Genomic DNA, 17,451 nt, shown 5'->3' with positions numbered 1-17,451 from the left:
TTGTGGAGCTGTTGGGTTCATATCCATATTCCAGTGTTTCTATTAAACGCAGTATATTCGGTGCCCTAGGTTGAAAGGGTGGGGATAAAACCTCCAACTACATAGGCTGCATATACTACGTCCAATCACCTCAGAGTATCCGAAATAAACACTCATTAAAATACAATGCATGAAGTTAGTGAGGCTGAAATGATGAGTAGAATCTTATCAAATTGCTTCAGGCCGCAATCATGCAACCAAGGCGGGCGAAGGGAAACGTGGTTGACGTCGGATAGTACATAACGCATGAGGCTCAACTAACATCAACCATTCAAGATCTCTCCTCGGTATTCCGTGATTTTGACTATTGTGGGGGTTAACCAATCAAACCATTGGTCGTACAACCACCTTTATTCCTCATCCTCTTCTTCTTGTATTATCATTGATTTATTTTCTTATAAAATATTAGGAATGGCTTTGTCATCCGCTGCGTGGCATTCTGACGCTGCATTGCTACCTAAACACGTCTTTGTTGTTCTTTTCCCTTCTCAACTATCTCGTCACCAGGCTTTTGCGGGGTGAAACTAACGCTCAAGCATGTCTTTCTCATTCGTTTATTGAATAAATGGCTACCCACTGACATACCGAAAGCAGACCGATATGCCTCGCGAGCGGGGTCGCAGCTATTCAGGGCGAGGCTTTGTATCTGGGTGGACAGAAACACCACTACTCCAGCCAATTGAAGATTCCTCCGAGAAAACCGCCTTGATATCTGATACTAGTAAAATACTTGGGCAGAAAGAAATGGTCACCGGGTGCGCGATTTTCCACATTGATGGACGTTGGGCAAGAATATCCATGCGTACACGCCCTTCATCTTTGTATTACTTCTGGCAATGGACCAACGTGGCTGTCTGGTGTCAGCACGTCTGCTTGCAGGAGACGTGTTCGTGCTGCGAACCTCAACCTGCCAAGGACATCAACCAATTGGCAACCTCGACGAACCGAACGAAAGCATACGTGGCCCTGTGTTCTGCAGGCATCATGGATCAGGCAGCGAGAGTCATGAATCGGGCAATTGATGCTTTGAAACGGGAAAACCTCAACGTTCTCAAACCTGGAGAACCAGACTATGAGCGTTCCGTCATCACTACGAATCGCCTATACCGGTTTTCAAGGCCCAATTGTGTTATCCATCCTAAAAGTATCTTGGACGTCCAGAAAGTGGTGAACGAAGCAGTTTCACAAAACATTGCAATCACTGTCAAGAATGGTGGCCACTCTTATGCAGGGTTTTCTACCGCCTCTCAGGGAATTTTGCTGGATTTAAAGGAATTAAACAAAGGAAAGATCGATATTGAGTCAAAGATTGTTACACTGGAAGGCGGTATGGTGTGGGGCCAGGTCTACATGCTCTTAATAAATGGCAAACACGATGGATATATCATCAACGGCGGCCGATGCCCTAGTGTAGGGGCCAGTGGGTTTATGCTGGGCGGTGGCCTTGGTCCGTTTACCAGAAGCTTTGGAATGGGCTCCGACACTCTTAAGGAAGCCACCATTGTAACCGCAAATGGGAAGAGGGTCACTGTCAAAGACACAGATGATCCGTCATCCCCAAAGGGGGAGCTCTTCTGGGCCCTTCGCGGTGCAGGAGGTGCCAACTTTGGTGTTCTCGTCAAGATGAAGCTGGCGCTACAGGAGCTGAGTAACAAAAATGGGACTGTAGTAGCTGGGAGGTACACTTGGTATCCAAAGTCGAAGAAATTCGACAACGATGTAGTGGACATCATGAATGGCATCTACACTACGAACTGGCCGGATAGAATGACTATGGACACAACTTGGCTGTGTGACCTTCGAGAGGCGCCCAACGAGGTTGGCGTTAGACTGATATTCTACTACGATGGCGACAAGGACGGATTCGACCAATTGATTGATCAGTATATTCCTGGGGAATTGGCAACTCAGATTAAACGACGCGCATTACCTGAAAAATCGACTCGTTTTCTTCACGAGTCTCTTGATGCTCAGTGGGCCGAGGACATCAGATCCTTTCCATCGACTAATCTGTATGACATTTACACGTCTTTCGTTCTCAAGAATGACATGAATACTATAAAAAATGTCACGTCTATCCTGCAAAACTGGACTGCCAAGTTCAAGGAGCGATTCGCAGGAGAGAAGGTTTCATTCCAAATCACTTGGATTCATTCTGGGGGCAGAGCAGGCGATCGGAACGCCCCCAATACTGCCTTCTACTGGCGTGACGCGGTGTATCACACATACATTATGATAGAATGGGTGGATAAATGGATGGAGAGAGATATGAGGGGCTTCCTACAGGAGGTCAAGCAGCAACTCAGACCACACTCTATCGACGGCAAGGCAGCGTTTATTAACTTCCCTGACAGCGCAATGTGCAAATCAGCACACGAACAGGCTTACTACGGAGATAATACGGAGAAGTTACAGCGTGTTAAGAAATATTGGGACCCAGACAACTTTTTCAACTGGGCCCAAGGAATTCACCTTCCTGAATCCAAGGCTCGGAAGCCAACGGTGGCCCCGGATGAAGAATCTCTGACCGATTCGATAGCAGGACAGCAGTGGGAATTTTTCAAGCCTGCCAACTTTTTGGCGGAACTGAAGCAATCAGCAGACTTTCAATTTGATAGGTAGTTGTTTCTAGTACAGTAATGAAGCTTCTTTAGACGTCGCTGGTCCTCTGATGCGGCAGTTGCAATCGAGAAGAATCAAATATCAATGTGAGTATAGCCCGTGATACTGTCGGATAGTAGCTTAAGTATCAGCCTCTATCTTACTTCATGACTTGATCTGACATCAATGTAGCAAATATTAGGTGTAAAAACTTGCTTAATAGAAATATTGCCTAAAGAGTGGATGTAAGAGTACTGTTTTACGTACAAGAGTGACAATTTTGCTAGGTATGCTCCCCTACAATCTCCTAGACCTGCTTGGTTACCGCGATAATTTGAGCTTTCTCCATGACCTTTGGTTCCTCTCCAAGAATCCGGGAGTGTTTGACGAGAGCTCCAAAGAGAGTAAAGGCGATATCCTCACCTGTGCCAACGTCGCTTATCTCCTCAAACACCTCGTTCCAGGGCTCTAGGCTCTTGAGAGAGGGTCTATTGACGGACCAGCATTGGTAATGATCTCGGCTTTTGCGCATGAGCAGCTGAAGATTCCAAGCTTCCTTCACCAGCTCTAGATAGCCGTCTTTCAGCTTCGTCTTGTCCGTTTCTGCCGCGTCTTCTGCCATGAGATGCGCGAAACCTTCATACATCTGCGTTTGGAGATCTCTGCCGAAGTCTTTACCGCTTAGCTGAGCCTTCTCGATACACTTGAACGTAGAAAGCCTCCAGTTAACCACCACATCACCGGGAACTTGAGCTACATGTTAGCAGGCATACCAACTAAGACACAAGCTTACACTCACCACCTTGGTTAACAATTGTGCGTTCGAACCGACCCAGTGCATTAGACAGATCACTAATCTCCTGTAGACTTGCATCGTTGATGTCGAACGTCTCACAACCAAGTATATAGTTGTTCAATAGCTGGAATAAGAGTGACCGGAGAATCAACAGGCGGCTAGGACGTGGGGACTTGTCCCATAACTTTGAGAGGGTAGCATCGATTGAACCATCTTTCACCCACAGAGCCAGATTCTCCCGCCCTAAGCGGTACGTTTTGCTTGTAGCAAGCTTCTGGATTTTCTGACGGAGGCTTGCAAATCGACTGATTATGTCGTCGCCACTTACGACTTGGTCACCGTTACTGTCGAGAACAAAGTCTCGTAAGCTTTGTTCTTTGGCTCTCAACGTTTGAATCTCAGTTTCATAACTCTCTCTGCTCGCAATGAGCTCTTCTTGTTGTCGTGTAGAGTTCTCATCTTGGCTTGCCAGCGCCTGACGCAAAGATTTGATCTCGCCATGGCGTATCTGTAACTCTTCTTCCAGCCTCTTTATTTGAAATTTCAACTCGGCGTTTTCGTTTCGAGTATCGCAAAGCGCATAATCTTTGGCCTGAACAGTTTTATCGAGAGTTAGCTAGGTATAATACAGATCATTTCTTTTCCTTTCTTTCAAATAACTTACTGAGAGCTTTTGCTCGGGTCTTTCAACTGTACCCATATGATCTAGAGTCGATTTCGAGCGGGAACTCTTTTGAATTTTTGTGGTAAGCCGACTAAAAGATCTGGCTTCATCAGAATGGTCGGATTTGCGTTCACTCCTCTGATCAATTTTACCGCTTGAAGTTGCTCCATGGTTTCTAGACGAGCCTGAAGCTCCAGAGGAGGGAGTTTCTTGAGTATGGGGATTCATTGGAATGGACTTAGATACATGCAGTGTCAAAAAGCCCAGGGCCTCTAGCAGTAGAGGAATAATAGTGAACCTGGCAGAGAGTTGCTATCTTACTCACTTGGGATATAGTAAAACTTTCTAAACGTTACAGAATATCAGTTTACACCAGAGGGCCTCGAGAATCTGCTTCTGGAGCAAGAGAACACCCCACAGTTAGAAAATGACATGTTATTGGTCATGCAGGTATGCCCAACAGTTTGGCTATTGAGGACGGGGGGGTGGAGATATATTCAGCCGCATGCAAATGCAACCCACCCATACATCCCATATGCAATCGTTTTGAGCCCGAAGGAAGCCCAAAGCTTGAGAGCTTATTGTGTTGTTCTTCATGCAGCCTGTCAGGTGCCCAGAGTTGATAGAGAGGGAGCCCAGCGACAAGGGCTCGACTCGTAGTTGAGCCTCAATGGCATATGACGACTTGTCCGTATCCGGCATCTGTCAGTCAGAGACATCAACCGATTTATTCAGCAAAGATTAAAGAGCCTGACATCGGCTTGTGCATGGACATTCTCTTCATTGTGGGATACATCATTGTCAATTACACCGATTTCCTTTGCAAAGATGGTAGTGCAAGCATCCTCTACTGGCGATGATAGACTCATCATTGCCTTGGACTTTGGAACCACCTTCTCTGGTATCACCTACTGTTTCACTAATGAGCGAGATAGCTCGCCTACGTCAATAGAATACTGGCCTGGTTCGGATGGCGCAGGTGTGCCTAAAATCCCTACTGTTATACGATACGACAGCCCTGTGAGTTTCACTTGGGGCGCTCAAGTAAATCGACAAGATGGCGGCATTGTCGGAGTCAAACTTTTGCTTGACCCCTCGCAGCCACGTCCCAAATATCTCCCGGAAATCAATGTCGAAGAAGAGCTCGGGAAACTACCAAAGTCACCCGTTCAGGTGGCTGCAGACTTCATCGGCGCGGTGTACAATCATGCCATGAAGGAAATAGGGAAAAAAGTCTCCCAGGACTATGTTAAACTGTGCCGGAAGGTTTACGTCTTGTCTGGTAGGTTCTGGAACAACAATAAGGCATTCATTTGCTAATAGCATGACGCAGTGCCGGCTGTCTGGTCGGATGCTGCCAAAAACTCCACACTGACGGTAAGCTCTCCCTCTATGCCCAGCTTCTCTACCAGATATAGAATCTGACCTTGAATGTTTATTTAGGCAGCCAGAGCGGCAGGCCTCAGTCCTGTTCAGCTAATCAAAGAGCCGGAAGCTGCAGCGTTATGGACCGCCAAGAAACTCGATGTTGCTCTCCATTCGAATGACGCATTCGTCGTTTGCGATGCGGGTGGCGGTACAGTGGATCTGATATCCTATCAAGTGGAAGAGATTGATCCTAGGTTGAAGCTCAAAGAGCTTGTTCCAGGCACAGGTTAGACATGAAAACATGCTGCAATAATCAAGATGTCTAACCTAATTCTGATCATACTCTAGGTGGCATGGTCGGATCCCTCGGCCTTAACCAGCGCTTTGAATGTGCCGTCAGGAAGCTCGTCGGTGAGAGGCAGTGGAAGAATCTTCAGCCAAGCAAAGCCTATCAGTCTGCTGCAAGACAGTTTGATAAAGAGGTTAAGAAGTACTTCCAAGGTGATAATGATGAAGAATATTATATTAATTTTCCCAAAGGAAAATTGGAAGATGATGAAGATAAGGGCTTGGAGTCAAACACATGGACAATGACTGGGTAAGGAGAATCATTTTGGTCTGTCTGTCATGCAAAACTAACAGGTACTTTCACTCAGAGAGGATGTGATGGCAATATTCAATCCCATCATCTATGACATTCTCAAACTGATCGATGAGCAAGTCGAGAGTGTGAAACTCAAACTAGGAGGCCAAAACCCAAAGGTATGGTATGATGTGTTTTTTCACAGAAGATTGAAGCTGAGTGTTTATAGTACATATTCTTGGTCGGAGGCTTTGGAAGCAGCCAGTACCTGATGAGCCAAGTTGAAGCCAAATATCCAGGCATACAAGTGTTGCAGCCACCAGATGCCTGGGCTGCAATCGCCAAGTGGGTATAGGTGTAATCTGAGCTTAGATGATCTGAGTCTAACATTTTCTTCCCTCTTTTTTCACTTAGGGGTGCAGCAATTTCGGGCATGGAGACCGAGGCCACTGTAACAAGCTCATCTTCAACCCGTCATTACGGCGTCGAGGCATGGGGCATTTATGAAGAAGATCGCGATAAGGGTAGGCCTTCAAGGAAGGGAATTGATGACGTGACCAGAGTTGAAGTAGTGAGTACTTTGTAATTTCCTTTGGTTTTCCGTATATTCTCAGCCTGACTCATGGAATTCTAGATGACCTGGTATATTAAGATTGGGGAGGATCTCGCCAGAGGCAAAACTATCAGATTCCCATTCTTCAGGAGCTTTGCCGAGGGCTACACAGATTCAGATCTCCAATGTATAGACACATTGTATGAGTGTAAAGAGGCGTATGTATTTCATCATGTATGCCTGTATATGCGGCCGATCTGCTAACTCGATGCACCCTTTGACTCGTGGAAGAACGGCACCTATACACCCCTCAGATAACATCGATACTTTCCGCACCAACTGCACCGTGGTTGCTGATCTCTCAAAGGTCCCAAAAGAAAAGTTTACACGGAAAACAAGTAAGTCAAAAATTTTGAGGGATGAACGATCCAAGACGCATATCAAATGCTGACTCAATATAAAGACAGCAGAGGGCAAGTTTAGTAAGTAGTGCTTGTGTTACAGAATCTGAGGCAAATGCTAACATTTGGTGTAGCTACGATATATGCTATGATTTAGTCGTGACTCTTGAATGTTTGATGAAATTCTCCTTAGAGATAGAAGGGGTCTCATATGGGTCAGTCAAAGTCAGTTATGGTTCATGAGAAATCTCTATTACACTAGCTATGAAAAAGTCAACAAACGAACTCGCAGCCATTCATCCAAGAAACGCCTATGGAAAGTTTAGGTTACTGGTCATCTATCTTTATGTGTTTATCTGCTATTTCGGATCTTTGGTCTTTCTGGAAATTGTTCATGGAGTTGCTGTCATGAAAAGTGGGAAGAGATTTGAGAGCTTCTATTTGAATCGGGTTTTAATTTTGCCCTGTGCGTTGATAAAAGTAGTTATTATTTCTCCTATAGTTTTTTTAAAAAATGAATTGTTTTGATTAAGTACACATCAGGGTGGTGTTATGGTGTCTTGGGTGAGAAATATTATATGAATTTTCGTTGGTTTGCCATATAATGTAAAACATAAGAGAACCACTTATACAAGTCGGTAGCTAGAATAGTATTTGACGATGCTTAAACTGCTTTAAACTTTGTGATTACCAACGTCCCTCTTTGTAGTTCTATGCACTCAATGCCGTACATGCTAGTATGCCAGCACCAACTAGATAAGGGCTCAGTTCAGGTACTAGACACGTTGTATGCTTCTGAAGACTTACGAATGCCTCCGTCAACAACAGGTATAAATTCGATAGGTTGTGGTGATGAATGAATATTGTGTGTCAATTGATCAACCCACCTCTGGACTTCGTCCAAGTATTTTGGGAAATGCATAATACCTACAGCATCACAGTATCAGCCATATATCTCTATGAGAAAGAATGCAACTTACATCCACCCGTATAGCCGACAAGCAATGGCTCCTCTTCTGCGGGGACCTCGACATTCAGAGATTGGACTTGCTTAAACGTAGCGGTGCAATGATTTGAGAGCAACTCGGGATCGAGCAGCTTATCACACTTTAGAGCCCTAATACAAAGCAACATAGCAACGATAGCATTGCCCGTTAACATTGTTGCACGCTGCCTAACTCTGATTGCGATCTCGCGTAAGGCACTTGCACTTTCATAACCCCACCTCCAACTGCTGCCTGATGTGGGCGGTAATTCTGTCTCGCAGAGAACAACAATCTGGTCTTTTTCGTGATGACTGCTACGTGTGGTAGTCTCACCAAGGGCTCCAATAAATGCCGTCGTTAGAGAGTTTCGTTGCCGAAGCCGTAGTGGTAAGTCGAGCTCAGGGATATGCCATTGGGTAGTAAAGAAGTCGACTGCCATTAAGCGAACAAGCTCGCCAAGATATCTCCCAGCAGCTATAGAAACACATTAGCCTATTTATATCACGGTGGTCAGAAATATGTACTCATGTAATCATATGGCTGTTGGCCGGGAATAGGAAGGTCTTTATCAAGCAGTAGGTCCCACTTTGTTATATAAGGTTGTAGTGGCCCTGATGCTCCCTTCATCTCCCACTCAGTATTGATTATGAACTCGGTAGAATCAGAAGAAAGTTCACTCAGATCCATATGACGAGGTAGTTTGAAGCTCCCAAAACTGCTCAAAGGCATAGATACGGTAGCATTAGTTCCTGTTGCGCAGATGAAACTCTAAATTACACTGTCAGCAACAAGAAAACTGCCAAAAGGGTGTGGCTTACCATAGGAACTTTTCTCCCACACATGTTTTGGGTGTTGTAGTTGGCCGTGATGAAAGTCGCTACTGCATCGTTGACAATGGCTATAATTTTCAAGTCTGGGAGCTTGGTTTCCTGCTCATCAAGAATTTTAATTCTATGAGATTCATATCCTTGAACGAGAAGATGCCCTAGGTCCATATCTGTTTCAAGAGTGAACCCTTTGGACATGGCCATTATCTTAGCCTCGTTCAATGACTCCTGACTATTTTCAGAGCTTAATATCAGTACTGGAAGCTTTGCATCTCTACAACAAGACTGGTTTTAGCTTACATCATAGGGAAGGAAAATGTTATGCCGACAGGCAGAAACTCCTTATCATAACCCCCCAGGAAGCTCTTTTTATTGCTAATCACGTCGACAATGCAGCTTCCAATCCAGTTGAAGAATTTTTGCGGATGTGCCTTTTTCAGATCTTCATCAATGTGCCAGGACATTTCAAAGGATTTATGAAGCTGGCTCCTATTTGTAGCACTCTGGGCATTCCCATTCACGCCATCATGATCCGTGGTTTCGGCTGTGTCCATGAATTCGATGATGCCTACTCGGAGGTTCGTTCCTCCGATGTCGATGGCCAGGCATTTCCCTTTATGGTATCCTGTTAAGTTCTGCTGCAAAAGCGGCGTTGGAATGAACTGATCTGATGAAGTAATTGCTAGACTTCGGTAGGTAAGACACAAATCCTTAGCTAGCGACCAGGGTTCGGATGAACCAGGCGGCTCGATGGGGAAGTCTTTCAAAAACGACTCCAGCGACTTGCTTTCGGATCCCATTTTGCAGCTGGTTGAGGTTTTTGTTGGCGTGCTACTTTGAAGCGGATGTGAGTATGAGAAGTGAATCTGCCAGTCCCAATGGTACTGATACTTCTATAACAAGACGTGACCGAGATTGCCCGTCTGAAACCGTCCTTGGAAATTTAAAGGAATATCAGGCGGCTTAATAGTCAAATGTTTCACTAAGGGCGTCTTGATGACTTTTGGATAGAGGGGAAGTAGCACAACTCTTGGCATAGGGCGGCAGCCCAAGAATCACTATAGGCACGAGTAAGAAATTAGTATTAGAAACCAATAGCGCCAAAGGTCCCCTCTTATTCCGCTATTCCCCGCCCCAAGCATCTTATTGAAACGTCTCTCCTGTTAAAGAGAACTTAGCCTAAACATTTGAATATAGCTAACAGCTACCGACCCTAGATAAAGATGCTTCCAAGTCCGCAATTCCCCGCCCAGTACGTGGTTGGAGAACGAGCTTGCTTAACAAGAACGCTGCCTAACACATGACCACTCTCAATAAGCTACAGGCATTAAATCTCTAGACAGAAGATGCTATCTGAGCCACTTATTTCTTTCTCAAGTGGATATCTCCATGTGTCAACAAGAATCTAGGCTGTAGTAGAGCCCCTGGATGCCTCGGCCAGTCAGCCAGAGAATGAAAGATATCGGTTTATTGTTTAATACGATAATTGTACCTATTCCAGATATATTTTATGCGAGAAAACATAATAATTTTATGACATAATTGAGCTTCATCTATGCTCATCTATAAATAGATAGCTGAGGGAGGGAGGGTGCTTAGCATTTCAAGTGCAGGCCATAGATTTAGCAATATTCATTTCGAAGATTCGGGCCTTGAGGTATGCACGCACGCCCATCAATTCAAGGTGGATAGGTACGCTAATCAGGTCCTAGAACTGACTTTAATAGGATGGTAAAGTGTATAACCCATGGATCGCATACGGTCAGGCCAAGACTGCAAATATGCTCTTCTCTGTATCTCTCGCACATTCCGCGAGACTCCATGAACAAGGCATCTCATCGTTTAGTGCCCACCCTGGAGTTCATTACCACCGAATCTAGAAAAGAAGTAATACTTAAAAGTCACGGCTAAACACTCATGATTCAAGAATTCAGAGCAACCTGGGCCAAAGAGTGTTGGGAAGCCTTTGTAAGTCTCCAAACACGCTGCTAGCACGGGAAGCAATCTAAAATCAGAGTTATAGGCAAAGTTGATGAGGTCGATGATGAAAAGGCTCGTAAGGTAACCCGTAAAACATTGAGTCAAGGTGTATCAACCTACCTTGTTGCTGCTTCGATCTCGATATTGTCAAATTCAATGGCGGCTACCTTGAAGACTGCTAAATTATAGAACCTAGATTAGCTTATGCTGGAAGCTTGGAAGGGGCACAGAAGCTTTGGGTTATCTCTGAACAGATGGTTGTAGAAGAGTTTGAGATGAATTAGGATGGGTTTGCTACGACTTAGCCATTATGGCTCGCAATAGGCCCACATGGGAGACACTTGACTTGGGCATGATCATATAGATATCGTGCATATGTGTATAAGTTTTACCCTTGACCTGATCTCGGAATTATGCTATGATGGTATTCAGTTCAACAGTGAAGCTTTCTGCTACAATGGTCCATGTGACCAGACGGGCCCGCAAACCATAGGCGGCTTATCAATGAAAAAGATGAGAGTCAGAGCTCGTATGTTAGTTAATAATGGGAGTGACTATTCAGCTTCCCATTGTTAAATTCAAAGCGGCCCCGGCAGTAATGATAGCAGATATTAGAGGAATATATGGATAGTAGCAGACAGTAGCGATAGTAGCAGATACTCCAGGAACCGTGCATCTAGATATTTAAGTAATGGTGATAAAAGATCTTCATGAGACGTTATTACGACATTCAGAACTTTCTTAGTCGCTAGGGGTGCTAGATAGCCAACTTGGGATGCTGAATAGCCCTCCCCTTACTACCAGCTGGGATGTCCCTTTTCTTGAATGAGTGGCCGTCTTGTAATAGGTCGCTCTGGTCGAGGTCAAGGAGGTAGTGGAGAACAAACTGAGAACATCATTGGATATTTGACACCTTGGGTCTTTTAGATTCATCCCCTGGCTTACCCCTGTAGCCGGTCACTCCCCGCTACTTTGTGCACGTGTAAGTAGCATATGTCGCCGCTCTTGAATTGAAAGGTGAATGGTGAATACGAACCTTTTTTAGTGTCACATAAGTAGCTCGCCTTCCAGTCGGTCGTCAGCAGCCTCACCCTACACTCATTGGAACACAGCCCGCTCATGATGGCGCTTTGCCTTTATCAATTGCTAATTATAATCGGCAGTGGCTTTTTTTGGGGGGGGGGGGGGATTGGCTAAGCTGGTTGGCATCTAGTTCTCTTCTCAGGACGAAGCCACAAGTCAAAGTTAAACACACACACTGCGTCAGCTCGGCAACACGTTTTTCGTGCCGTCTACTTGTATTCTCCGCTTACATATGTCTGCTGTCCCCTATTCTCCGGCCTTCTGACAGTCTTGACAATTTGCATCGCTAGGATTAGGATTCTTGTGCTTACGGCCTTTATACACGTGCGTGTGGGAATCTGACTTGGCAGAAAGTTACGTGTAGACCAATAGCCCCGATTGGATGATTCTTAACCATGAGGCTGTGTCCTTGGCTCTCCACCAGTTTAGTTAGCTACACGTACATGAACTTAAGCTTAACCGCCTAATAGCACAAGTAGTTCCAACTTCGGGAAATGTATTGTCTTGGCTGGAACTAGTCCAATCCAAGCATTTGTACTCTGCAGACCGCAATCTTACGAGTCAGCCCTAGACATACTGCATTACCGTGAATGCTATATAAGAAAATGTTATTCCATTCAATTGAGCAAATTTTCCCAGTGCTTTGTAGGTCTTGTAATCTGGCCCCGTTCCTCTTATCTCGAGTGTCTAGAAACTATTTTCACTGATATTATCCTTCTTGCATCTCACCATGGCCGTATCTCCCGCATGCTGGGCTGATGAGCCTTTCGCTCTTATCTCTATACCTGGCTGTGGTATGGACCTCTCCAAAGCCCATGCGTCTGTGCATGTTGCACGTGAAATGGCATTTGCACACAACGGTATGATTCGAGCTCTAAATAGCATCTATCAGCAATGCATTCACGTCTCTACACTCATCGATATCGCCGATCTGTTGAAATACGCACAGTTTTGGTGCCAATGGCTCCGCGAGCACCACCACGGTGAAGAAGAATTGCTGTTTCCTCAGATAGAAAAGATTACGGGCGAGAAGGGATTGATGGAGCGCAATGTCGCTCAACATCATGCTTTCGAGTCCGGGTTGGTAAAGTTTGAGACGTGGTTGAACGATTCCAAGCCCGAAAACTACCACGGCAAGGAGCTGAGAGCCTTAATAGACAGTTTTGGCAAAATTTTGATTCAGCATTTAACAGAGGAGATCCAAACGCTTTTAGCTCTAGGGCAATACGACGGACAAGCTCTGAAGGAGGCCTGGACCGTGTTCGATCTGGAGATGCGGAAAGGTGACAAGGTAAGCGTAATTCCTCTTGCAGCTACCCATGAGAAGTAGACTGACTTGCTAGTCAATTATTTTCCCCATTGTCTTGGGAAGTTCTGATAGGGAGTTTGAAGGGGCAGGTGACTGGCCCGAGGTTCCTGGAGTAGTGAGGATTCTTGTGCACTATTATTTTGAAAGGAAGCATCGTGGCGCTTGGAGGTTCTCGCCATCGACTACCTGGGGAAACAAGCGCCCGCTAACATTTACTGGAGATTCTGAAATATGAGTAGAAAGAAATAATAATCTGTTGTGACCCATAGAGAGGATTTTCTCGCACCCAATGGATGGAGGCAAATCTTTTTGCCTCTGGAGTTCCTAGTATATTCCGACAAGAACCTAGCCTAGAACGAGATATCGCCTGGAGGAAGACCGCAGATACCAGATTGTTCGTGATTACTCGAGAAGACGTGATTGCCATCGGAAAGCATCCCGCAAAATTGGTACGGTTTTCTCCAGAATCTGGGCTTTGTCAAGAGATCTATGCTGGTCGCTTTGATGTAGTTCACCAACTGCATTACCTCAATATCTTCCGTCATGAGGCATACTTTGACTATTATGGAGAGAAATATCCAGCTGGTTTCAACCAAAATACACTCAAACACCGAACCCACCTGTCCTATTGCGTATAAATATTACTACAAAACATTCTGTGAGATGTGAATACGGATATTCTTACTCATACATGGACGAGTGCAGCTGATCATCGTGGCCGGACTTCAACATTCCCTACAAATGCCACGGCTATAAAGCTATAGGTGTCCTGAGCCCTGTTCATTTCCCTTGCATTAACTAATGGCAACAAAGTACTACTGATATCGTAGGGGGGCATGAAAATGGCTTCTTTTTGGAAAAGGCTCCACGTAATATTTTATTGCCCAAGTGAATAGGCTTGATGTCTTTGGAGCTCATCGTAACCTGAGATAGGGAATAGTCACCCACTTTGCTTTTCATCGAACTAGTCAACATTACTCTCCTAGGGTTGATGTTTCCTGCTTGATCCGTGAAATACTAGAGGCTGCTGATTATTTATTTCTTTTCTCATGTTTTCCAATAGTTCGCAGAAATACTATCGTGCCTTCACGGACAAGGATGTTGATGCCGCCTTTGCCAAAGATGATCAGAGAAGGTCATCTTGCTCTTCGGCCCACTCATCTAAAGAATAGGAAGAAGAAGAACTCAATAAATATAGGTGAGAATTCATTGTGGTCTGGATCGTCGCAAATGCGGGATACTGAGCCAGTCTGCTCAGAGCATCTTCGGATGTATCGCGCACTCTCTGTCGGCCTCTTGACCACGCACAGATTCACTATCTCCCTTTTATTCTGGATTGTCTATCTGTACAAAAGCAATATTACTTCTGGATGTCAGTATAAGATACCTAGAGTTACGGTCAAACGCATTGCAGAAATCCTCATAGATAGGGAGATGCGTCAACTTCACACCGGTGTGCGATATGGAGATGTGACATCGTTTATGGGTGGTTGGAATAATAATACGAAGTATGCGTGGGATTCTATTTTGGACGGTTAGCATTTCCTTTGTGACAGTCTTAGAATCTAACATTGCAAGGGCTGACATTCTCAAGCTGGTCTCGTCAAACGCACCCCCAATCAAGCATCAAAGCTGCCTCACAAAACTGCCAAATACCCTCACGATCCCTCCACGTATGTTGGTATCCTCGAAGTTTCCCGTCAGCCTCATTTTCTAGTAAGTGTAAATCTACATTAAACTCTGTGTCGTTCCATAAACCACGTACCGACCGTCCCGGAACTACATTCGCGGGGATACTATAACCCGGAGCAAAGGGATCTTTAGCCAGATCCCGGAAAAGTTTCAACGCACGCAGGTAGTGACAGCTGAGATTCATGTATATTGACCATGCAATAACTTGTGCTATAGATCACTGCTTTGACTTTCTCTGCGATAACCTCATGTGTTGGTCGGATACAGATATTGCGGCGGTTGGCTGGTCTTTTGAAGAGAAAAGATTATGTGACTGAGCATGATCCCATCAAGAGATGTGCTAATTTCGATCAAAAAATTCTTCGCTGGGCAAAGGAGAAGGAGAATTGGGTACCAAATCAAAGGAGAACATTGTCCAAGAAGAACAAGATGTATCCTGTGAGTGTGAGTTCCAATAGCCCGACTGATCTATGTACAACACACCACCAAAGCGGAAGCGATTACTTGCGCTGCCCATGTCATTCATAATGCAATTATTTATTAATGCTGGCCATGGTAAATGAGGAAGAGCAGGAGACAATCTGGGTATATCTTGCCGCTCTGACGATGATTGCACCACTTTTGGCGCATCTGACTTGAGCACGGAAACGAATTGATTTATTACCTGTACATGTGTCCTCCAAAAATACAGCGGCAGACGATTACCCTTGGAGGCCCGGGGTCTTGTGACGTGCCTTTCTGGCTTGACAATCTAAAACTTCCTACCATGGCGTTACTCTCTGTGCAGATAGAAGCAACTGAAGTCAATGACTTTTATGTATTTCAGGCCTATGCACAACCATGAGATTTGGCATCAATATTCATCCCTGCTTCTAAGGCACGCTTCGCGGCAAGCAATTTCCATGTCTGGTCGTTATGATAGTACGGCATCAAATACTCCATCCACTATCTAGCCAGCTTTCCACGATGACTCTTTCGGTCGCGGCGCGCGTATTCGTTCGAATGCTGCTTAATTGCCTTCATTCCATCTATTACTCTTCTTGTAAGTGGCTACGAAACGAGTCAAGGTTGTACAATAGAACACGCACCTCTCTGAGCATTCCGGGCAGTAGTAGAATAAAGTAGTTCCTTCATCAGCACTTCTCAGTTGAAGGGCCGTGTATCGAACTTCCCTCGCACCACACTTTCGGCATGTTTCCTCAGTCTTGGGCCAAGTATCTGCGGGCGCCAGACACTGTAATTGCTGTGTCGTGTCTCTTTTCTGGCGAATCTCGGAAGGGAAATTGCTATTTGATGAAATAGTGACTATGCCGGCCAATAATTCATCTGATGCACCTGGTCAATTCATACTCCGTGAGATCTGGCGCGAAGGCGATAAGCTTACTCTTGTTCATAGAGCCACAACAATCGCAGTTAATAATTGAATCCGGCGAGATGTCGAGAGTATTTCCGCAAGGGCCACAAAACTGGATCGCCATTTTCATGGATGGGGAGGGATGCGAGGAGGAAATCCACAAAGTGAATAGAATGGCAAGGCAAACAGACAGATTCACAAACATCCGTGCAAACACCATCCCTTGATCCATGCTTCGGCGACCATTTTATCCAGCCAAATTGATTTGTGGAGTTTAGCAACGTCCATTTGAAATATTAAGCAATTTCGTTCACCAACGAGGCTGTGTGTTGATATTGCTATGTATACCTTAGGGGGAATTGGTGTAAGTCTACTAGGCTTGCTGGGTGGGTGGAAGGCTTGCAATTTGGCCTTTAGGCTTGCAAATATTGCTAGAACTTGCAGATGTTGCAAAGGTTGCAGACTGGAAGTACCCTCTATAGTATTTACTACGGGATATACCTTCATCGTTTAAAGCTTAAACGAGGTCGCGTATTGCTCGTCTATTTGTATACATGTACTCTTCTGTATCTTTTTCAGTAGCCTCAGGCAACAGCTGACCTTTCCTTCGCTAAAATTTCCTTCATCTCCTTCATCTCCTTCATCTCCTTCATCTCCTTCTCCTCTATCGCCTTCATCTCCATTTCAATCAACGAAGCCGCCGACATCCAGGTCATCAAAAGGTCAGTCAATCAGCACATGCAATCCAGCAATATCGCTGCACTAATAAATCAGTACTGCACTAGATCTTACCGCATACGATACCGCTCCACACGTCCGATGCCGCACGCCGCTATGCTAGAGGGAGTTTGGCGGACTTGGTGTATTGGCTGATGGTTGATGGCTGCTGGCTGATGGATGCGGGCTGGATTGGCTGATGGTTTGGCGAGGGGTTAGGTACTAGGTATAAGTTAGTTCGCTATAGCCGTAATACAATTTAAAAGCACACTTCCTCATCTACAAACGAGCCAAATTCTGCAAGCCTTACAAAACGAATCAGCATTACAATTATTTGCAAGCCTAGGTTATATTGCTAAGGTTGCAGAGCACCACCAATTCCCGACTAGGTAAGTATGTACTCTAATGTAACCCGTAGCCACGATAAGCAAGCTTCTGTAAATACAGGTATGTCTACACCTACAAAATATAGGTATGGAAAACACAAGAATGGCAATC

The 17,451-nt window shown here is 45.1% G+C and overlaps 6 protein-coding genes across 6 annotated transcripts; 3 read left to right on the top strand and 3 right to left on the bottom strand.

Moving 5' to 3' along the window:
* Nucleotides 1-1,044: 1,044 nt before the first annotated feature.
* On the top strand, nt 1,045-2,661 carry TRIVIDRAFT_49826 (uncharacterized protein; the record flags this gene model as incomplete). The annotated part of the gene is made up of 1 exon (XM_014099404.1): nt 1,045-2,661. The coding sequence occupies one exon, from the start codon at nt 1,045-1,047 to the stop codon at nt 2,659-2,661; it is 1,617 nt and encodes a 538-aa protein (XP_013954879.1).
* Nucleotides 2,662-2,947: 286 nt separating this feature from the next.
* On the bottom strand, nt 2,948-4,328 carry TRIVIDRAFT_223652 (uncharacterized protein; the record flags this gene model as incomplete). Its single annotated transcript, XM_014099403.1, has 3 exons — nt 2,948-3,387; nt 3,440-4,028; nt 4,101-4,328. The coding sequence occupies 3 exons, from the start codon at nt 4,326-4,328 to the stop codon at nt 2,948-2,950; spliced, it is 1,257 nt and encodes a 418-aa protein (XP_013954878.1).
* A 600-nt stretch (nt 4,329-4,928) lies between these two features.
* On the top strand, nt 4,929-7,162 carry TRIVIDRAFT_69382 (uncharacterized protein; the record flags this gene model as incomplete). The annotated part of the gene is made up of 12 exons (XM_014099402.1): nt 4,929-5,382; nt 5,434-5,477; nt 5,544-5,754; nt 5,817-5,969; nt 6,009-6,066; nt 6,125-6,230; nt 6,281-6,396; nt 6,466-6,622; nt 6,686-6,791; nt 6,919-7,002; nt 7,072-7,086; nt 7,140-7,162. The coding sequence occupies 12 exons, from the start codon at nt 4,929-4,931 to the stop codon at nt 7,160-7,162; spliced, it is 1,527 nt and encodes a 508-aa protein (XP_013954877.1).
* Nucleotides 7,163-7,641: 479 nt separating this feature from the next.
* On the bottom strand, nt 7,642-9,618 carry TRIVIDRAFT_77800 (uncharacterized protein; the record flags this gene model as incomplete). Its single annotated transcript, XM_014099401.1, has 6 exons — nt 7,642-7,757; nt 7,813-7,932; nt 7,986-8,465; nt 8,516-8,759; nt 8,810-9,050; nt 9,119-9,618. 6 exons carry the CDS (start codon nt 9,616-9,618, stop codon nt 7,717-7,719), a joined length of 1,626 nt encoding a protein of 541 aa, XP_013954876.1.
* A 2,993-nt stretch (nt 9,619-12,611) lies between these two features.
* TRIVIDRAFT_192611 (uncharacterized protein) lies at nt 12,612-13,425 on the top strand (the record flags this gene model as incomplete). Its single annotated transcript, XM_014099400.1, has 2 exons — nt 12,612-13,172; nt 13,225-13,425. The coding sequence occupies 2 exons, from the start codon at nt 12,612-12,614 to the stop codon at nt 13,423-13,425; spliced, it is 762 nt and encodes a 253-aa protein (XP_013954875.1).
* A 2,466-nt stretch (nt 13,426-15,891) lies between these two features.
* On the bottom strand, nt 15,892-16,360 carry TRIVIDRAFT_49675 (uncharacterized protein; the record flags this gene model as incomplete). Its single annotated transcript, XM_014099399.1, has 2 exons — nt 15,892-16,208; nt 16,267-16,360. The coding sequence occupies 2 exons, from the start codon at nt 16,358-16,360 to the stop codon at nt 15,892-15,894; spliced, it is 411 nt and encodes a 136-aa protein (XP_013954874.1).
* Between the last annotated feature and the right edge of the window lie 1,091 nt (nt 16,361-17,451).

The sequence above is a fragment of the Trichoderma virens genome, assembly GCF_000170995.1.
Source record: "Trichoderma virens Gv29-8 chromosome Unknown TRIVIscaffold_78, whole genome shotgun sequence".
NCBI lineage: Eukaryota > Fungi > Ascomycota > Sordariomycetes > Hypocreales > Hypocreaceae > Trichoderma > Trichoderma virens.
This window is presented reverse-complemented; position numbering and strand designations above follow the sequence as displayed.